Source organism: Octopus bimaculoides, chromosome 8, assembly GCF_046866305.1.
Source record: "Octopus bimaculoides isolate indiv1 chromosome 8, ASM4686630v1, whole genome shotgun sequence".
NCBI lineage: Eukaryota > Metazoa > Mollusca > Cephalopoda > Octopoda > Octopodidae > Octopus > Octopus bimaculoides.
The window spans coordinates 75,551,219-75,570,373 of NC_142935.1; the positions used below are offsets into that span (position 1 = coordinate 75,551,219).

At 36.2% G+C, this 19,155-nt stretch overlaps 1 protein-coding gene across 5 annotated transcripts in view; it reads right to left on the reverse strand.

The window, feature by feature from the left end:
* LOC106875671 (lysosomal cholesterol signaling protein) overlaps window positions 1–19,155 on the reverse strand; it is a 50,339-nt gene extending 31,184 nt beyond the window's left edge. The window contains exons 1-2 of one of the 5 annotated variants that reach the window (XM_014923912.3): window positions 18,926–19,155; window positions 3,030–3,418 (exon numbers count right to left, since the gene is read on the reverse strand). In XM_014923912.3, coding sequence (XP_014779398.2) covers window positions 3,030–3,414 — 385 coding nt within the window. In that variant the 5' untranslated portion in view covers window positions 3,415–3,418; window positions 18,926–19,155. Of the gene's footprint in view, window positions 1–3,029; window positions 3,419–9,224; window positions 9,342–17,138; window positions 17,297–18,925 lie in introns of those variants that run through there. The other 4 variants (XM_089356652.1, XM_089356653.1, XM_052970168.2 and 1 more) reach the window with 4 other exon arrangements.

Genomic DNA, 19,155 nt, shown 5'->3' on the forward strand with positions numbered 1-19,155 from the left:
TTTGTAATGGAATACGTTGCATAACCACAGACAGATTTTATTTCAGTGTAATTTTAATGTGTTTTCCCATGCTGGCCTACAATGTATCACCACTTTCAATCTTTCATTAATTCATGTGTGATTCATTATCCCAAGAACTTACTACACAATTTCTCATGTCTTCCTCATCTCAGGCACCTTCAATCATCGGCCTATATCCAATAATCATTATTTTTTTATTCATACTACATTCCTGTACCAGTGCAGTTGTTGTCTCTCTTGTATACATTGGTTTACTTCTGTTCAATTAGGATCTGCTTTTCATCCATATTAATATTATTCATCTAACCATTATGCTCCTTGCATTTCTCTCTAGCCTCTACAGATCTTCCACAACCAATACCCAAGCCTCACTACTATGTTGTATCAGGCATCTTAAACATGCTTCACACTGACTGCCTTTTGCAGAGATAAATTGCCATTTTTTTGCAAATAGAAGTGACAGTTCCCTGAACATCTACAGTTCCTTTCTTATGAGAATTTCAGACATTGCTATATTAATATTTTAAAAATTAAAAAGTTATTGCTTTGAACTCTGGACTATTCTTCCTGATTTAGGACTTTACTTCCAACTCTGCAACAGATTTTGCTATAAGAACCAAGTCATCAGCACATTAAAGTACCCAATGTTGATTAGTCTGGAACTCTTCTGTTAAAGTCTCAAAAACTATAACAAATAGAAAGGGACCAATGTGAAAGCCTACCAATACACTGTATCTCTTTCTGAACTTGCTGCCAACTTTAATCTTATACATGGCTTGATTGACACTCACAAGCCAATCATCTACATCTAGTTCTTTACTGTCCACCAGACTAGTTTTAATAGTCTGGTGGACAGTAATAACCTTTTTTCTATGTATAACTTTAAATGCAGAGTAGCTTCGTTTTAAATGAAAACTACTCCTGCAATTGCCATCATCAGAAATATGCCATCTATGGCTCTGAATTTTAGTACAAGCACAAATTGCATCATATACAAGTTAACCATATTCTGTAATAACTTTGTTATAACTCTCAACTAGTTTAACAATTTGTGTAAAATCTCTGAAAAAATAACCCCAAATATATGAGATCTGAAGGTCAAAGGCTAATGATAGCTTGGTTAATTGGGATGTAGTTAATAGAATCAACCACAATACATATCGAGTACATATATTTTATCAATTCTTGACAACTAGAAGATAAAGTTAACTCTTGTAGTAACTGAATAATTCAGCAGCATTTGATAAGGATGCTGAACCTTTCATACAAGATGACAAAGGACCAAGATACTTGATGCCTTGCTGTACTCAAGAAGACCTGTACTCTACAGCAGAAGTGTTAAGGTCACTCCTCCTGATGAATAGGATTGGCCTGCAAGAATTTTGTGTTGGTGTCATGTAAAAAGCACTCAGCACACTCTGTGAAGTGGTTGGCATTAGGAAGGGCATCCAGCCATAGAAACCATGCCAAATCAGACTGGAGCCTGGTACAGCTCTTCAGCTTGCCAACTCTGGTCAAACCATCCAACCCATACCAGCATGGACAATGGACATTAAATGATGATGATGATGATGATATGCTAACAACAATCTCATATAAAAATGATTATGACAACAATATATAGTCTCAAACATTTTCTGCTGCTGGAGCTGTTAGTTTTCTATCCATTGTTTTTCATGCACCAAAGTTAGGCCTAGAGCTATCTCGCTGGTTTTTTTCCAGTTACTACTCCTTCATCGTCATCATCATCATCATCATCATCATCATCATTGTTGTTTAATATCTGCTTTCCATGCTGGCATGGGTTTGATGGTTTGACTGAGGGCTGGTGAAACCTGATGGCTACACCAGGCTCCAATCTGATCTGGCAAAGTTTCTACAGCTGGATGCCCTTCCTAATACCAACCACTCCGAGAGTGTAGTGGGTACTTTTTACATGCCACCAGCATGATGATGACACCTTCTCAAAGTCATATATATATGTACCATGCTTAAAGTACATATTATAGGAATTCAGTCTTCTTGGAGAATATAGAGAAAAGAATCAAATATATTAATAAAAATAAAATAGAAATATTGCCCAATTAACACAGCTCCTTGGATCCTGAGTGCCTTTATCAGAGACCACTGTTTTGCAAATATTTGATCAGATAACACATCTGAGGATAACTCAATATTTTGATGTATTGCTTTCTAATGTAGTGACCCTTGAGTCAGTGTTTCTTCCTCCCCTCTCTAATTCTAGTAGAGATTTAGCTATAAGAACAAGGTCATCAACGTAGAGGAGCTCCTAAAGGTTACCAGTCTTAAATTTGTCTACTACGGCCTGGAGGACTGATAAACATGAGGAGACTGAGGAGTGATCATTGGTGAACACTAAATTCATTGCTATACTCATTGCCAATTTTCACCTTATTGACAGCATCCCTGTACATGACTTGTACAGCTGTCACCAGCTTCTTCTCAATCCCTAGCTTCTGCACTGACCACCAGATAAGGGAGTAGACCCTGTCAAAGGCTTTCTCCATGTCAACGAAATCCAAGTAGGGGGGTTTATTTTTAGCTACATGCTTCTCCTGCAGTTGCCTTACTAGGAAGATAGCATCAATAGTACTTCTCCCTGGCATAAAACCAAACTACATTTCGTCTAGGCTCTCTTTCAAATTAGTTAAGCTACGACCCTCTCTGTAACTTTCATGACCCAGTCCAGCAGTTTGATACCTCTGTAGTTATTTCTGTCTAAGGTGTCACCTTTGTAGCACTTGACTAAAATGCTGCTACACCAGTAGTTGGATGTAACTCCATTGTGGACAACTTGATTAACTATACGAGTAACTTGGTCACAAAATATATGGTAGCGTTTCAAATTAAAATAAAAAATAAGTCAAATAAAAACCTTCGAATTTTATTTGTCATATGAGTGAGGCAATTATGCTTAAAATACTCACTTTATTACTAAGCTAGAAATAGCTGATGCAAATAATTATTAAAATATACTGTATACTTACATATTGGATAGCCAAGGGCAAAATCATTGCTACATGTAGTAAAAATACCAAAAATACCAGCATAACCAAAGTTGATTGGACGGTAGGTAATAAAAGTAACTAATATGACCAAAGTGAAGATGATGAGTTTAGAGACTAAGACACACAAAATGAATTTGTAGTTAACTTCTTCCCAGTGGAGTTCCCACATTCCTTGCATGACCATCGCTGGTAAGCAGAAATTCCATACAAAAATTCCAATGCTTTTTCCAGTTTTGAAAGTAATTATTTTTGTCCATCCAGCCCAATAACCAGCAAAGATAACAGCAAAACATTGTACAATAGCAGGATATAAATTGTTTATGGAACAGTCTCCTGGGTTGGGTACAATTGTAGAGTTGTTCATTATGCTGGAAAACAAGATATTGCAGCAATAAAAACATATCCAGATGACAACAATAGTATTTAAAATAATGAGCAGAAATAACAGTTCAACAAACAACAATAACATATACAACAATGACAACAACAACATAAATAATAAATAGCAGGGAAAAACATATTTGATGAGCTCTAATTATAACTACTATTTGCATTATATCTCATAAATATTTATCAATAATAACTGTAAACCGTGGCTTATAGATTGATCCAGTATACAAGTCAATCTTAAAGATTCTTAGGTGTTAGGCCCATACCTACTGTATTGATCAACTCTCAAACAGATAATATGCTTACTGATGCTGTCCCAGAGACGTTCTCAGAGCTTCTCAAACTTTTTTAATTATCACCTCTTTTATTTCACTAACTTTTCCAATGCACTCTTGCTACAATTCAATGCTCCCTTTCTCATTCTTAAGGTAATATCAGGCCAGAATAACTTAATTCCAGGTACAAGTTTGATGTGGCTGACTACTTACCACAACAGGGTCCTACAATAAGTGAATATCTGATACATCAATGCTTAATCATTCATCACATCATCATCATTTAATTTCTATTTTCCATGCTGGTGTAGGTTGGACAGTTTCACAGGGACCAGCAAGATGGTAGGCCATGTTGAACTCCAGTGTCATCTTTGGCATGATTTCTACAGCCGGATACCTTTCCTAATGCCAACCACTTTATAGAGTGAATTTTACATGCCACCAGTACTAGTTAGGTTGTTATGTAATTTGCAAAACAGAAAAGAAAAGGGGGGGAAAAGGAAAGGAAAAGAGCTCTCACTACTAAAGAGAATATTTGAGAGGGAAAGGTTGAAGTGGGTGGTTGTATGCCAGGTATTGAAAGGTTAAAGTATGACAGAGAGACAAGCATGGGTGTCTTGCTATAGAGGAACTACATGACTGAAACAGATAAAAGAAAGGTAGTGACGAAGTGCTGGAGCAAACACTCAAGTTACAAGAAAGTGAGCTTAAGAGAGGATAGAGACAGTGAGTCATGGGAGGGGATAGGAGTGTCAGGGAAGAATAAACAGGTGGAGGTTAATGTAGTGAGTGATGAATAAGGATGAGGTTGTGGATGATGGGAAATACCAGTATATAGAGGGGTAAGGTGGGAGATATTGGAGTGGATCAGGAAGGAGAATCAAACAGAAAGTAGTAGGATGATGTGCAAGGCATAGAAATAGTAGAGAGGGAGATATAAAGGGGCTACAGTAAGTGGGACATGATGGTAGATATGAGAGGGCATTGAGAATGATAGCAGATAAGAGAGGTGTTTGGTTATAATGGAGAGTAATACAGGGGAGAGAGAGCAGTGGCTGAAGGTACAGAAAAGGGGTGATTGATAGCAATAGTGTGGTCTGAGAGGATAAGAAATAGAAATGGTTCCAGGGAGAGGGGAGGGATGTAATATGTGCTAATTCTGCTCTCAGGTGAGTACAGCAGCCAAGTGGTATCATAGATGGAGGAAGGATGAAAATGAGGAAAAAGCTTGATGTGTTAGAGAAAGGGGAGAGAGGGGAACAGGGTTTCTCATGTACAAGCATAACCTAATGATTTTAGGAAATCCGTTTTGCTCTAATGGTCTTCTTAAGCACAGCAAAACACCAACCATCTCAGTCCCTTGTCATCTCCCCCATAAGGCTCAACGTCTTGAGATCAGCCTTCAATATGTTACTTCATCCTATGTCTTTCTGAGTCTCCTTCTTCCATGAGTTCCTTCCATTTTAAGCAATCAGCATTTCTTTATGCAAACTGTCCTCATCTGTATACTTCACATGACCAAACCTAAACAGTCTTCTCTTTTGCACACATCTGATTTCTCATGTCTAACTTTTCTCTCAATACATTTACACTTTGTCATGCATACTAACATTGCACATTCAGCAAAGCAAAGTAACTTCATACCTATCTAGTCTTCACATGTCCTCTACATTCAGGGCACATGTCTCACTACCATGTAGCATCATACAATCTGCCTATTGCTAACAGAAGTAACAGCTCTCAACTTTCACAATCCTATTCTTATTCTTTTCTTCTCTAGGCACAAAGCACAAAATTTTTGGAGAGGGAAGCCAGTTGATTAGATTGACCCCAATACGCAACTGGTACTTAATTTATCAACCCCCAAAAGGATGAAAGGCAAAGTCGACCTTGGCAGAATTTGAACTCAGAACGTAAAGACAGATGAAATACCGCAAAGCATTTCGCCTGGTGTGCTAACGTTTTTGCCAGCTCGCCGCCTTATCCTATTCTAGTGACTACACTTTCAGAACATCCTCCCCTACTGCTTATCAGGTCACCTTAGTTATCAACCTCAGTTATTGGTTTCAATCCAACATAGGTATGTATTCTTTGGGCTTCAAATATAACTCCATTACTACCAGTTGAGATTTATTTATGCATTCTGATTTACAATTGCATTTTCTAGATGATCACACACAAACACATATATATTGTACAAGTTTATACAAGCTTTTTAAACATGTCAGTGTATTGTGATATTAAAAGATGACACACTCATAGCTGCAATCAACAATGTACAAGCAGGTATGTTTGCATATATATGCATGTGCAAGTCAGTAAGTATATCACATAATGCAACAGGTGCAATGACCACCTTTGTTACCTGTATGGAAATACCCACAGATTTTGACAATGTTTTTTAAAATATACTTTAATTTATTGTTCTTATTCATTTCAAATGAATATACAAATTTCGAAGTATATTATTGTTGTTAATGTTGGCATTAAGAAGGGCATCCAAACAGAGAAACCATGCCAAATCTGACAATGGAACTCAGTGTAGTCCTACAGCACATCAGATCCTGTCAAACTATCCAATTCATGCCACTATGGAAAATGGACATTAAATGTTGTTGATGATGATGATGATGATGATGATGATGATTGTCATTGCTACTGTAATTGTTATAACTGCTTGGATCATAATTAACAAGCAGTTTATCATAACATCACATTTAAAACTTTTGTAAAATTTAATAGAAGACAAAAACTAAAAAATACTATACAGATGTATCTATCACCTCACCACCATCCCCTTTGTCCGCATTACTCACAAAAATGTTCAACTACCTTCCCCAAGAAGCAGTACTACCCACTTGACAAACACTGTTCTAGCTGATTATTATAATACATATATACTATTAAAATTACTACAAAATACTTAAGTAAGCAATACTTACAGATGACTGCCCTAGAGTAGACTTAACTGCCAATTATAATATACATACCATACATCATATAATAAATTGATACCACTTCTGTGAAGTACTTAAACCATACTTACCACCACCTCCTGCTATTTGCATCAGAGATGTGTACAAATAGACAATGACATTACCAAGCCCACATGACCAACACTCAAAATGGTTAGTCCTTTGTTTTAACTGTTCAGATTTCATTGTGATCACTTTCAGATATTAAAGCTGAATATATTTTATTCCCATGGCTCCATCAACAAAAAGAATGAAATATGAAGCTACTTTCAGACTAAAAGTTGTTGCATTTCAGATTTCTTCAAACAAAACTGCAGCAATATAGAAGTGCAGAAGAAATGAAAAGCTGGTACATGATTGGAAGAAAAGTAAAGCTTCCCCGAAGATGCCAAAGAAGAAATGTGTTGCAAGAATTGGCATCCATGAATAGCCTGATTTGGAAAATTACTTTGAAGGTTGGATAAATGAAAATAAAGTGGCAAAATGTGTATCATAGTAAATGTACACACACCATCAGAAAGAATAAAACTGTGGAATTGCCTGAGATAAAATCTCTTCATAGACTCGTGTTAAAACTACAATATATTTTGAAGTGAGACAAATATCATCACTGTAGTAATTCACAAGAATGACAAACACATTTTGCCTTTCTTGAGGCTTGTCAATGCAGTACACAAGTGTCACATGTTTAAAGAAAATTTGTGCCTCAATATTGAGTGAATAAGATTCACTGATACTGAAGAAGCTTGCCAGGCTGTAGACAAAGTCAATAAATGCAATTAAAACACCATTAAATTAAAATTGCAATCTATGTATCATACTAAAGGCATATACATCATAAGAAAGCATGAAGCTGTAGAATAGGTTGAGATAAAAATCTTTGTATACTTATTGTATTAAAAGCAATATATACAGGAGCAAGGCAAACATTGTAGCAGCAGCGATTTATGAGGACAACACACACTTTATGCTTTTCTTGAGGTTTTTCAACACTGTGCACCCCCAACTGTTAATAGCATAAACAAAATTCATGCCTCAATATACATCAAATAAAGGATTCATTGGTATCACAGAAGCTTGCCAGGTCGTAAGCCCCAAGAAAGGCAAAACACATCTGTCATTTTCATGAGTCACTGCAGCAACAATGTTTGTCTCAATCTGATATCTATTGTCTTTTTAACACAAGTCTATAAAGAGATTTTATCTCAGACAATTTCATAGATTCATGTCTTCTCACGGTGTGTACATTAGTAGGATATATAAGTGATGATTTTAATTTAATGCTGTTTCATTTGCATTCATTGAGTTTTTGAAAACAAAGTGGTTATAGAGTCACCTAATCTAACATACTCAAGAACTTAAGCAGGCAAAAAACACATCCAAATGAAAGCAAGTGTTTCAAGGCAACAGAAGCAGCAAAAGACAAAAATTTGCACAAAATCCCTCTTTAGACCTTGTAGAAAAAAATTACAAATTTCCAGAGATATTTAATTAAACTGAGAAAATAAATGACCATAATGTAATGGCTGAAACCAGTGTAGGAACAATGACATTGTTGGGAGAAAGAACAAGGGAAATGTGGTTAGTGTGAGACCCAGAGGGTGGCATATTATGCATGGTGAGAGAAGGAGCAATAAGTGAGATAGATGGGTTAATTCAATGTGACACAAGATCAGCCAAGTCTGAGGAACAAAGGCTATTGTAATAGTGATAAAAGGGGTAAAGTGAGAAAACAATGTCTGTAGGCCTGAGGCTGTGTATGCTGGTGTATATATATACGAGGCTTCTTTCAGTTTCCATGTACCAAATTCACTCACAAGACTTTGATCAGCCTAAGAGTATAGAAGAAAATACTTGTCCAAGTGCCATGCAGTGGGACTGATCCCAAAACTATGTGGTTGGGAAGTAAGCTTCTTGACTACACAACCCAGGCCAGGAGGAAGGGGCTGTGACTATGTCCTTCCCAGACTCTCTAAGATCAGTTAGATCAACATGGTTGATGGGCCTTTTGAGCAACTGCAAGGAGATAGCTGTAGGATAAAAGGGTAAAGAGGGAATTTAAGAAGAATAACATTGTGGAGAGAAAGAACAAGGGAAATGTGTATGCATGATGAGAGAAGGAGCAATAAGTGAGCCAGATGGGTTAATTAAATGTGACACAAGATCAGCCAAGTGTGAGGAACAAAGGCTATTGTAATAGTGATAAAAGGGGTAAAGTGAGACAACAATATGTCTGTAGGCCTGAGGTTGTGTATACTGGTGAGTGACTTCATGCCATACCATTAAGACTTTGTTTAGATGCAGTCTGCTACTATATTTGTATTATGTTTAGTAGCACTGTGTCCACTGGTATTTGATACCATCCTGAGATCATCGATATTGGTGTTGTTACTGTTCTACTTGAACAATTACAAGCTGGTGGCTGCACAAAAAACATGGGCAAAGAAGGAATTCCTGACTGACATTCTGGAAAGGAATGACTGGATGTAGTACATAGTATAGAATGACATGAATAATGAAGAAGACAGGAGTACCTGAGTGGAAGTGATCCAAGTCAACCAGTTCTGAGGATCAGAGGCCATTGTAATAACAGGAAAAGAAAAGGCAGAGACAAGAGACAGCATGTCTGTAGGCCACATGACTTCATACCTATCAATTTAGCCATCTTTCTTTGGTGAAGTCTAGGATATATGTGTGTTGCAGCAGCACCGTTCCATCAATGGAATCAATACTCAATCATGGGAGTCACCTGAGCCTTATAGAGGATTACTAGTTGTTGAGGGATGAAGTATTTTCTGACTGTGAAGAAGAAGGTCACTATTGAATAATTGGCAGAGTAGGAAGAGTTGTCATTTTCGGTAATGGGAAAGATTCTAGCATGATTCTGAAGATTGGGATACACCATTGGGATGAAGGAGAGAGGAGGAGAGAGAGAAGAGAGAAGGATGTTTAGCAAAGATGGGGACTAGCTCTAGAACGCACTGTTTAAGGAAGGAACCTTGTATTGGCCAGCGGGCTTGATGGTTTCAAGTGTTCAGAGGTGCTTTCATACTTAATAGTGAGCTTAATGGAGTGAAGAGGGATAGTTTTGGATAACTTTTACCAAATCTGTACATTGTGGGATTGAATGCAAAGCAGGTAGCAAATATGGAGGTTTTCTCCATGGAGGTACTAGTTACAGAAGCATTTATTGTTGAGAAATAGAAAGAAGGATATTCTGCAAAATTCGTACTTAAATAAGAGAACAAAATGACCAGCTGCAATATGGGAAACAGGAGAGCTTGTGGGCCATGGATGCTAGAAAGCAATCTCTGCATTTCAGAGGATGGTCTTCCAGGAATTACTGTAGTGGATAAAAACTTAAATTTGTAAGAGTGGGTGATTTTTTTTACTAAGTCTTTTGAAAGTTACATAAAAAATATATACTTTCTAAATGAAAAAAGTAATTTAAAACTTTCAATAGAAACAATCTTTTTTTTAATCTAACAAAACCTAAATTATTTGGAAAAAAAAAAGTCAAAACAAAGAAGGCAGAGAGAGGTGTTATATTGCAAACAATTACACCATATGAAGGAGTGCCAGGTCTTCCTTTTTTAAATTTTAAACACATTTTGATTGGTTAAACTTGTGCAATACCCACAAGTACTTCCCCATCCTTAATTTTACCCAAAAGAAAATAATCATTCTTTGTGACATTTTATATTGAAATATTTTTCGATTTGACATAATTTCTGTCTTCTATTCATACTTCAAATTTTAGTCTTGGAGGGACAACTTTTAAGAGTTATTTTTCAATTGATATAGCATGCAGAGGAATCAGAGACAAATCTGGTTACAATAATATATATATATATATATATATATATATATATATATATATATATATATATATATATATACTACAATAAGTGCATTATACAACATTAGTAGGTGCAGTGCATTTGAATAGTTTAGAAGCTAGCTTCACAACCATGGGGTCCCAGATTCAATCTTGAACAGACTGCCACTTTCTATAGTCTCAGTCTGACTCATACCTTATGAGTAAAATTGGGTAAATGGAATAGAAGCCCATCAGGATTGTACCTGTGACATAAAAGTACAGCCTTGTCATACACTGTATCACACTGATTCAGTTTGAGAATTATATTAAGGGTACAGTGTCCATAGAATACTCAGCCATTTATATGTTAATACAGGATTAGATAATTCAACTTATCAAACAACTGAATCCTCATCAAGTGACAGAGATCCCTCACCACCACTGTATATATATATATATATATATGAACCCATAATGTGTGTGTGTGTGTGCATAGAGGTAATAAGGTAGATAAACACAGTTAGGCTGGAGACATATTTACATGGAACACAAGATACAGATTATAAAATAATGAAAAAAATATATATTGAAAAAAATATATATTGAAAAAATTATGTAATGCCCTATCTCAACAGCTGTTTCAAGAAACCAAACTTACATAACCATATTTATAAGTGACATGTGCATAATGTCATAGGTGTGTGACCAACAAGTTCAGATAAAATTGTTAAAGTAAGTTAGGCCTCCCTTTTCAAAAAAAAAATGGCAAATGCAATCTTCTAGTAGTCTTTACAAGCATAAAGTTTTAAAGAAAAGAGGAAGGAATAGGAGTTGGAGGAAGCAAAGAGAGAGGGTAATTAAGAAGCAAGACAAGATAAACATATAATCTGACAAAGACCAGATTTAAAGAAAATAACATTAATAGCTGGCCAAAGAAAAAAGGTATTCAGTAAACCTAACAGAGGGATTCAGAGTAGTAATTCTCAAACAGTAAAGCAGTTAAGAATATCAGAAGCGATAGGCATAGGAAAATTAAGCATTGAGGTAAGAGTGTGGTAGCAGTGGGGAACAAAAAAGATACTGTGAGAAACAAGAATTTTAGCTAAAATGAAGAGAAATTATAATGATTGTACATAATGGGCAAAGGCGCTATAGATTTTGTGCTTGCAAGAGATTGCATAAGAAGATCAATCAATAAAGAGGTCTCGTTCTGGCATAATATTGTGAGTGGTTCCTGGCAACCACAACCTATAGACCAAGATAAGGTATAAGGTATGCCAAGACTAGGTGATAGGGAAAGGAATTGTTTAGAGGACTTATTTGAGAAGGAGCATAGGTGAGTAAGATAGTGTCACTTGAAGTTGATAGTACCCCCTATGTAGATCCTAGCCTGGTGGCAACGCAGAGTTGTGACCAGACATTTATATACTATGTTATAATGCAAGCAAAACCCATTTATCAAACAGTCTTTGGGGACACAACAGCAACAGGTTTTCTCACTGCCAGTGTGATTGTGCTCTGTCTATATCCCATGTCGGTCAATACAATTGTTTATCTGAGAGGTAGGAAAAGAGGTGTTAGTGTCTCAACTATGGAGGTAGGAAGGGTTTTGATAATCAAGGAGATGTAAGTTGGGCTTATGATTGTAGCCAATAGGTAGACCTAATCAATAGCAGTTGTTTTGAATAATATTTATTCCAGGACCAAGGTTATTCAGGCTATATATATGTACAGGTGTTATAATCCAACACTTGTTACATGGAAATAAAAATAAACCGAATTTTCCAGTCTTTGTTTTTAATATATCTATATCTATGTGTCTTGGCAGCAGTATTTTCCCCCAACACCGTTTGACAGGTGGTGTTGGTTTGTTTACATCAGTGGCTCTGGGATCGATTAATTCAACTAATACCCTTCAATGTGGTAACCCAGCATGGCCACAGTTCAATAACTGAAACAAGTAAAAGATATGGGGGGGGGGGGGCACAATGAGTAAGATTCACTGCATTTTTGACTTTAAGACAAAATATATTTTTTACACATGTTCACTACTTACAAAAGCAAATGACCTTCTCTAAATTCATTAAAAACACTATGACAACCTGAACACTATTTCAGAAAATTATCTCCATTCTCTTTGAACATATAAAAGACAAATTTAGTGGGGCAAAATAAGTAAAACACAATAAGATTTTGCTCTCTCTTCAGTTCAACAGAATTATATTTGAGAAAAGACTCATACACATCGAGATCCATCTTTGATCATGGAAAAATGGCACTTGATAATGAAATTAACAAAAATTGACTAAATCTAAAAAGTTAGCATAAAATATTCTCTCTGGCTTCTGCATGATCTACAGGAGTTACTCTCTTCATGATATATTTATGCATCATGCAGTTAAAGAGAAGAAACTATTGAAATAAGTCATTACTGATTCTGCCCCAGTTTAAACATCATGTTTTGAAAATTGAAAATTATCAAATTAGACACTAGTATGGGGAAAAAATTAAATTGAAATCCAACAAAGAAAAGAATATTGATCACTAAACACCAAAAATTATCCAAATATTTTATTAGCAAGCTCAATTATAATTGGGTCAAGGTTGAGGAAAAATGAGTTCAAAAAAAGTACCTGTCACCTGACTGTTTCAAACTCTCTCAACTTCAACAACAACAACTATGCTGACCAATTTTTACTCCCAATGATGATACGATACTTGCAAAGTAATGGTAGAGAGAAAATAATGAGAAATCAGAAACTAATCATTTTGCCATCCTACCTACCTATTGTATGTATATGTATATATGTATGTGTGTGTGTGTGTGTGTGTGTGTGTGTGTATGTGTGTGTGTATGTATGTGTGTGTGTGTGTGTGTGTGTGTATGTGTGTGTATGTGTGTGTGTGTGTGTGTGTGTGTGTGTGTATATATATATATATAGGTATATGATAGGATTGCTTAAACATTCAAGGGGTAATCTGAAGTATCTAAGCAACCAGGGGATAATTAAATCTGAAGGCACTCCTGGAGATTACTTGTGTGGGTACCATCTTTGTTAGAAGGTATCCGGAGGCAGGTAATTTATCGTTTAAACCGCAGTTTATAATTATAATCAAGTGGAGAATGGAGAAATAAACACAAGAAGAAGCAAGTCAATTGCGCTAGTTAGCCATTGATTTAATTATGTGGAGATTTTATAATGATTCATTGACGATCGTTTCGATGTGCCAATTTGATTGGCAGATCTCTTCAGAATGTTGAGAAGTATGTTTAAGTTCATGGTGTGAGAGATGCAGGAATAACAGTTAGGAGATATAGTAATGCATATAGTGGTATAAGAATAGAGTTAGGTAAAGTTAGTCTTACATTTTAGTTGAAGTTGTGTTAATAGTCTTTCTGTGAAGGAGAGGTAGGGCAGGTGCTGTTCAAGCTCGTAGTTCCAATTTTGGTCAAACGCATTCCACACGTGGTTGTTTTTAAATCGGCACATCGAAACGATCGTTAATGACTCATTATATAATCTCCACATAATTAAATCAATGGCTAACTAGCGCAATCGACCTTCTTCCTCTTGTGTTTGTTTCTCCATTCTCCACTTGTATATACATATATATGTATGTATATATATATATATATATATATATATATATATATAATAGAAAATTAGATATTCTCTATTTTTCTTAAACTGATTCATTATATATATATATATATATATATATATATATTCCATTCTACTCCATTCCCTAATATTGGATTTATTTCCACATACACAGTAATCGCTGTTGCTAACCATAAACTATAAAGCAATTTTTTCAGCTTACTGAACTTCATTACAGGAAAAATTTTCAACCTTTTATATCAATAAACCACTATTGTCCCAGAAATTTGGTTTTTTATACCTTCTACAGACAGCTCGAAACTTACTATCTTCCTACATCTTAATCCTTGGATCTTACCTTTACTTATACACACACACACACATATATATATAGGCATAGGCGTGGCATGTGTGAGAAAGAAATTGGCTTAGAAGGTGCAAATCCAAGTCCAATTCAGAATGTACGAAGCATTTTCGTTGCCCCCATCCCAAAAAAGTTTAGGTGATCTGCTTGCACCCCCTGTACCCTCATTTTTGAGCCTATGTGGGATTCAGCCCCACTGTATGCCACCTTGAGAAAATATCTGGATGTGGTAGATGAAAACAGGAAGATGCCAGCCGTAATTGTGTGTGTGTTTGTGCATATATTTCTGTGCATGTGTGTGTGCGTCTGGGCGTATGTATGTGTGTGTGTTGGACACCACTTGGCAACAGCTGTTGGTTTGTTTACATCCCCATAACTTATCAGTTCAGCAAAAAGCAGCTGATAGAATAGGTAGCTGGCTTTCTGTAACAAATAAGTACTGAGGTCTATTCATTCAATTAAAACCTTTCAAGGTGGTGCCCCATCACAAGCATAGTCTAATGACTGAATCAACTGAATCAAGATATATATATATATATATAGGTAAGTGGTAGGTTTGCCTCGATCCTTCAGGAGTAGTCTGAAGCACACCACAAACTTCGAATATACCCTTCAACACTCTGAAGAGATCGGCCAAACTACTGGCTGCATCGAAACGTACGTAAGTGACTAAGACATAATATACAAAATGACTCATTACATAACCTAAACCTCCACACTGACTCATTTCACAAGTTCCACATAATAAAACAACGGCTATCTAGTCCAACGAAAATGCTTTTTCTTGTATTTGTTGCTCCATTCTCCAAGTAAATATATATATATATATATATATATATATATATATATATATATATATATTTGACAACCCTTCGTTATTGGTACACACCATTCGCCTACACAACCTTCCTTCATGACATAGATAAAGACAATAAGCTGAAAAAGAGGGTGAATGACAACGTCTCATACCAACTCTCTCTAGAATATTGCAATGTTGTCAAGCAGTGTTGAACACACAAACACACACATATATACCACTGGCGTCTTTCAGTTTCCATCTACCAAATCCTGACATTTCCCTAAGGTGCTACGCAGTGGGACTGAATCCCGCATAGGCTCAGGAATGGGGGTGTATCCTTTGAATTTTTGCGAATTTGTGTCGTATATATGGGGATTCATACGATTATGCAAAAAAAGTTATGTAATTATCCCCACCCCACCTCACAAATCCTAAAATTTCCACTCCTTCTCAAAATGTGTGTTTTTTTTTTTAATAATGGTTTTAAAATACAGACAGTCCGAATCTGCCCTCTGTTTCTGTTCATAATTTCAAAATAATTTTCAGATGAAAAAGTGTGTGATTTAAGGGAGATTTAGCTGTTGTTTTCAGCACATCCCACAACCACCAGGTACTTTCCTCGTTTCTTTGTCACTCGGGAAAAAAAAAACATTTACTAACAGAGAAGTATGCTCTTAAAATAAATGATCTTTTTCATAACCGTTTTATGTCACTATGAAAAAATCCCAGCACTGATCTCAGGCTCTCCGATAGCTGTGAAGATTTTAGTTGGGGGTAATAAGAATCAAAAAAGATTTTTTTTTTTTGCATAATCGTATGAATTCCCATGTACAGAACACAAATTTGCAAAGATTTTCTGTAAATTCCCAAAAATGAAAAGGTTATGAGGGGTTATATGGGATGCTTAAATAGGAATTCCGCAAAACACCACCAGCAAGCACAGTTGGGGGCCTCTGGAGGAGTTCACTCCGAGGCAATCATATTAAACAGGTGTCCGGTTGAGGATAATTTCCTCTCATCTACTAATCTGGAAAGTTCCGTAAAGGGGACATGAGCTCTGCTCTTCCTAAATTCACACACACCTGTGTATGTGTGTGCAACACACGCATATTTCTTGTGTGTAATATATATATATATAGATAGATAGATAGATAGATAGATAGGCAATCTTACAGAAGCCGCATATTTCGAGGTGCCTTTTACTTTCTGGCGCAAAACTAAACAGCGCGGATTACACTTTCCAAAATAGCTAATTAATGTCGTTTGATGCTATATTCAAATATATTTCATCGTTATTTACAACTAACAAATACTGTAATGTTGTTGTAAATTTCTCACTCGAAACTATACAATCTACTGAGATATACGAAATAAAATAACACTGCATAAATATTATATGAAATTACTGAGGAAAATAGTGACTGGGACCCGAGACCTATTATTTGATAATTATTTTTCTATAACGTGTTTTTTTTATTACCCTCAGCTCAGTATTGTTTAATGTTTTAATATGTAACATACATATATATATCCATGCATATTGTAGGAATTGGAATGTAGTCACTTCGGCAGTTTTCGAAGTCTCTAAGATGAAGTAGTAAACTGTCTATCTGTCTCTTTAAATTGTCGTATCTTTGCCTTATGTTTGTATGTTCCAAACAATTATATCATATTTGATTACTAAGAGCAATCAGTATGAAAATATAAATTGATAAGAGAAAGTCATAAGTAGAGATATTATCAGATATAAAAACAGGTGATACAATAAAAGCAATAAAAACTCGCATGCTTTGTACTTGACTTTTCCTCATCTCGCAGCACGAGACGATAGAATGTTTAAAAGATATAAAATTAATGCCTTACCTCTATCGTTGTTCTAACAAGCAAATACTCTGTATTCCTCAATATTTTTTGTTACATAACTAGGACTGTTACTAAAATTAAAACATTGATGAATAGACGTTTAGTTATGCATATCCAGCAATGTGGGATGAACACGACGCCATGTTGGAAGCGAAAACGTTCGGTGTCTGCTAATTAAATTACACCAACACAACGAGTGTTACAGCTTCATTCACAGACTAGCTTATTGATATATTGACTATATTGGCCTTTGAAATCCGGCTATAATGGGATAGTGAATACAGATTTTCTTACGTTTCTGTTGCGAAAGAAAAAAAATGTATCTCATTCCGAACAACGTTTTCTGAGAGCCAGTACGTTCTTGTACCCTTCAGCAGATTGAAATGATGTCCTTTGTGGCTGGGCAAAATGTATAACCAGTTAATGTAACTTTCTGAAATGCCTAATGGAAAACAAATGTAAAGGAACGGAGATAGGAACGAACGTTCAAGTTATAAGCTGGATATTTTACTTTCTGGATAAATTAGTCAAAGAAATTTTTAAGATGAGGAACAGAATTCAGAGGGTTTTGGGGAGAAATAGTTGACCAAAATATTGTAGTCTGGAAAATATTGTGACCTTGTGGGAGTGATGAGGAGACAGGTGTAACGGGTAGGTTGGAGCAAGTGTGGTGTGGAGTTTGCTAGTTCAGAGAAGCAAAGAGTGTTTTAAAGTGGCTGAAGAGGCAGAGGAAAATAAGGTATCTGGGCTCAGTGATTGTTATAGGTTGGCGAATGATACTTCATGAATTGGCTGAATAGCCCTTCTAAATGTTGTCTAGGGTATTTATGAGTGTAGTTGTAGCAAAGGTCCCCGATATAATAGTTTCTTTGATTGCATGTGGAGCATAGGATAGCTGTCCCCAGATGTAACCTTCTTATATGCAATCTCTGATGACTACCTCTCATTACCAGGATCAGTTGCATATGTTCTCTTGTTGGTGTTAACCTTATGCTTACCACTCTCCTCCTTTCTCAACCAAACTTGGAACCAGCTTTGAAGGAGTTGGAGATTTTAGACAATGTTTTTTGGTCACTCAGTTACTAATCAGAAATTAAGTATTTTCGACCATCTGAAGAAGATTTGTTTGAAATATGCAGATATGGCATTGAGGGATCATTATAAGCATTTGTAGCAACTTTGAAGCCTTTTGTTAAGCATCATTCTTGTGCAGGGACAGTTGATGCAAGACTTTTTCTTTGATATGTATTGTAATTATGCTTTGGTGCTGCTGAAGAAAACTATATTGCCATGTGACCATTACATGAGGTTTTCAAGGACTGTTCATGGATGTGGTGTGTGTGCCTGGCCTGGAATGCGCATGCGTGTGTGTGTGTGTGTGTGTGTGTGCGTGTACAAACAGCTATGCTTCATGATAGTGAGACATGGGCCCAGAATGCAGATGACATGCATAGAATGGAGAGGAATGAAGCTTGTATCTTCTTATAGATGTGCAACATCAGTGTGCATGTATGACTGAAAATGTGCTGAGAGGAAAGTTACGCTCAAGCGGAATCATGTAACATGCAAGAGAGAAGACTACGATAGATTGGAACATGTGAATGAAGATAGCTGTATAAAAAAGAAGTGCCAATCACTGGAAGTGGATGGTACCTATGGAAAAGGGAGACCTAGAAAGACATGAGATTAAGTACTAAGGGCTAATCTCAAAATGTTGAGCCTCACAGAAGAGATTTCAACAGACCAAGACGTCTGGTGATATGAAGTTCTTGAGAAGACCTACCTACCTCAGAAAAACTGCATTCTCAAAGCACTGTGTATTCCACTCACATGTAACATTAATTCACATGCCCTATCCCAATGAAACAAGCTACATCTCTTATTCAAGCACTATGCTTATTTCTTTCTGCCATCTCTCTCTCTCTCTCCGTCCTCTCCCAGCCAGTTGTATCATTGCTATCTTGTTAGCCCCCCACTATATACCCATGTTTTATCACTCACTGCATTCCCCCACTTT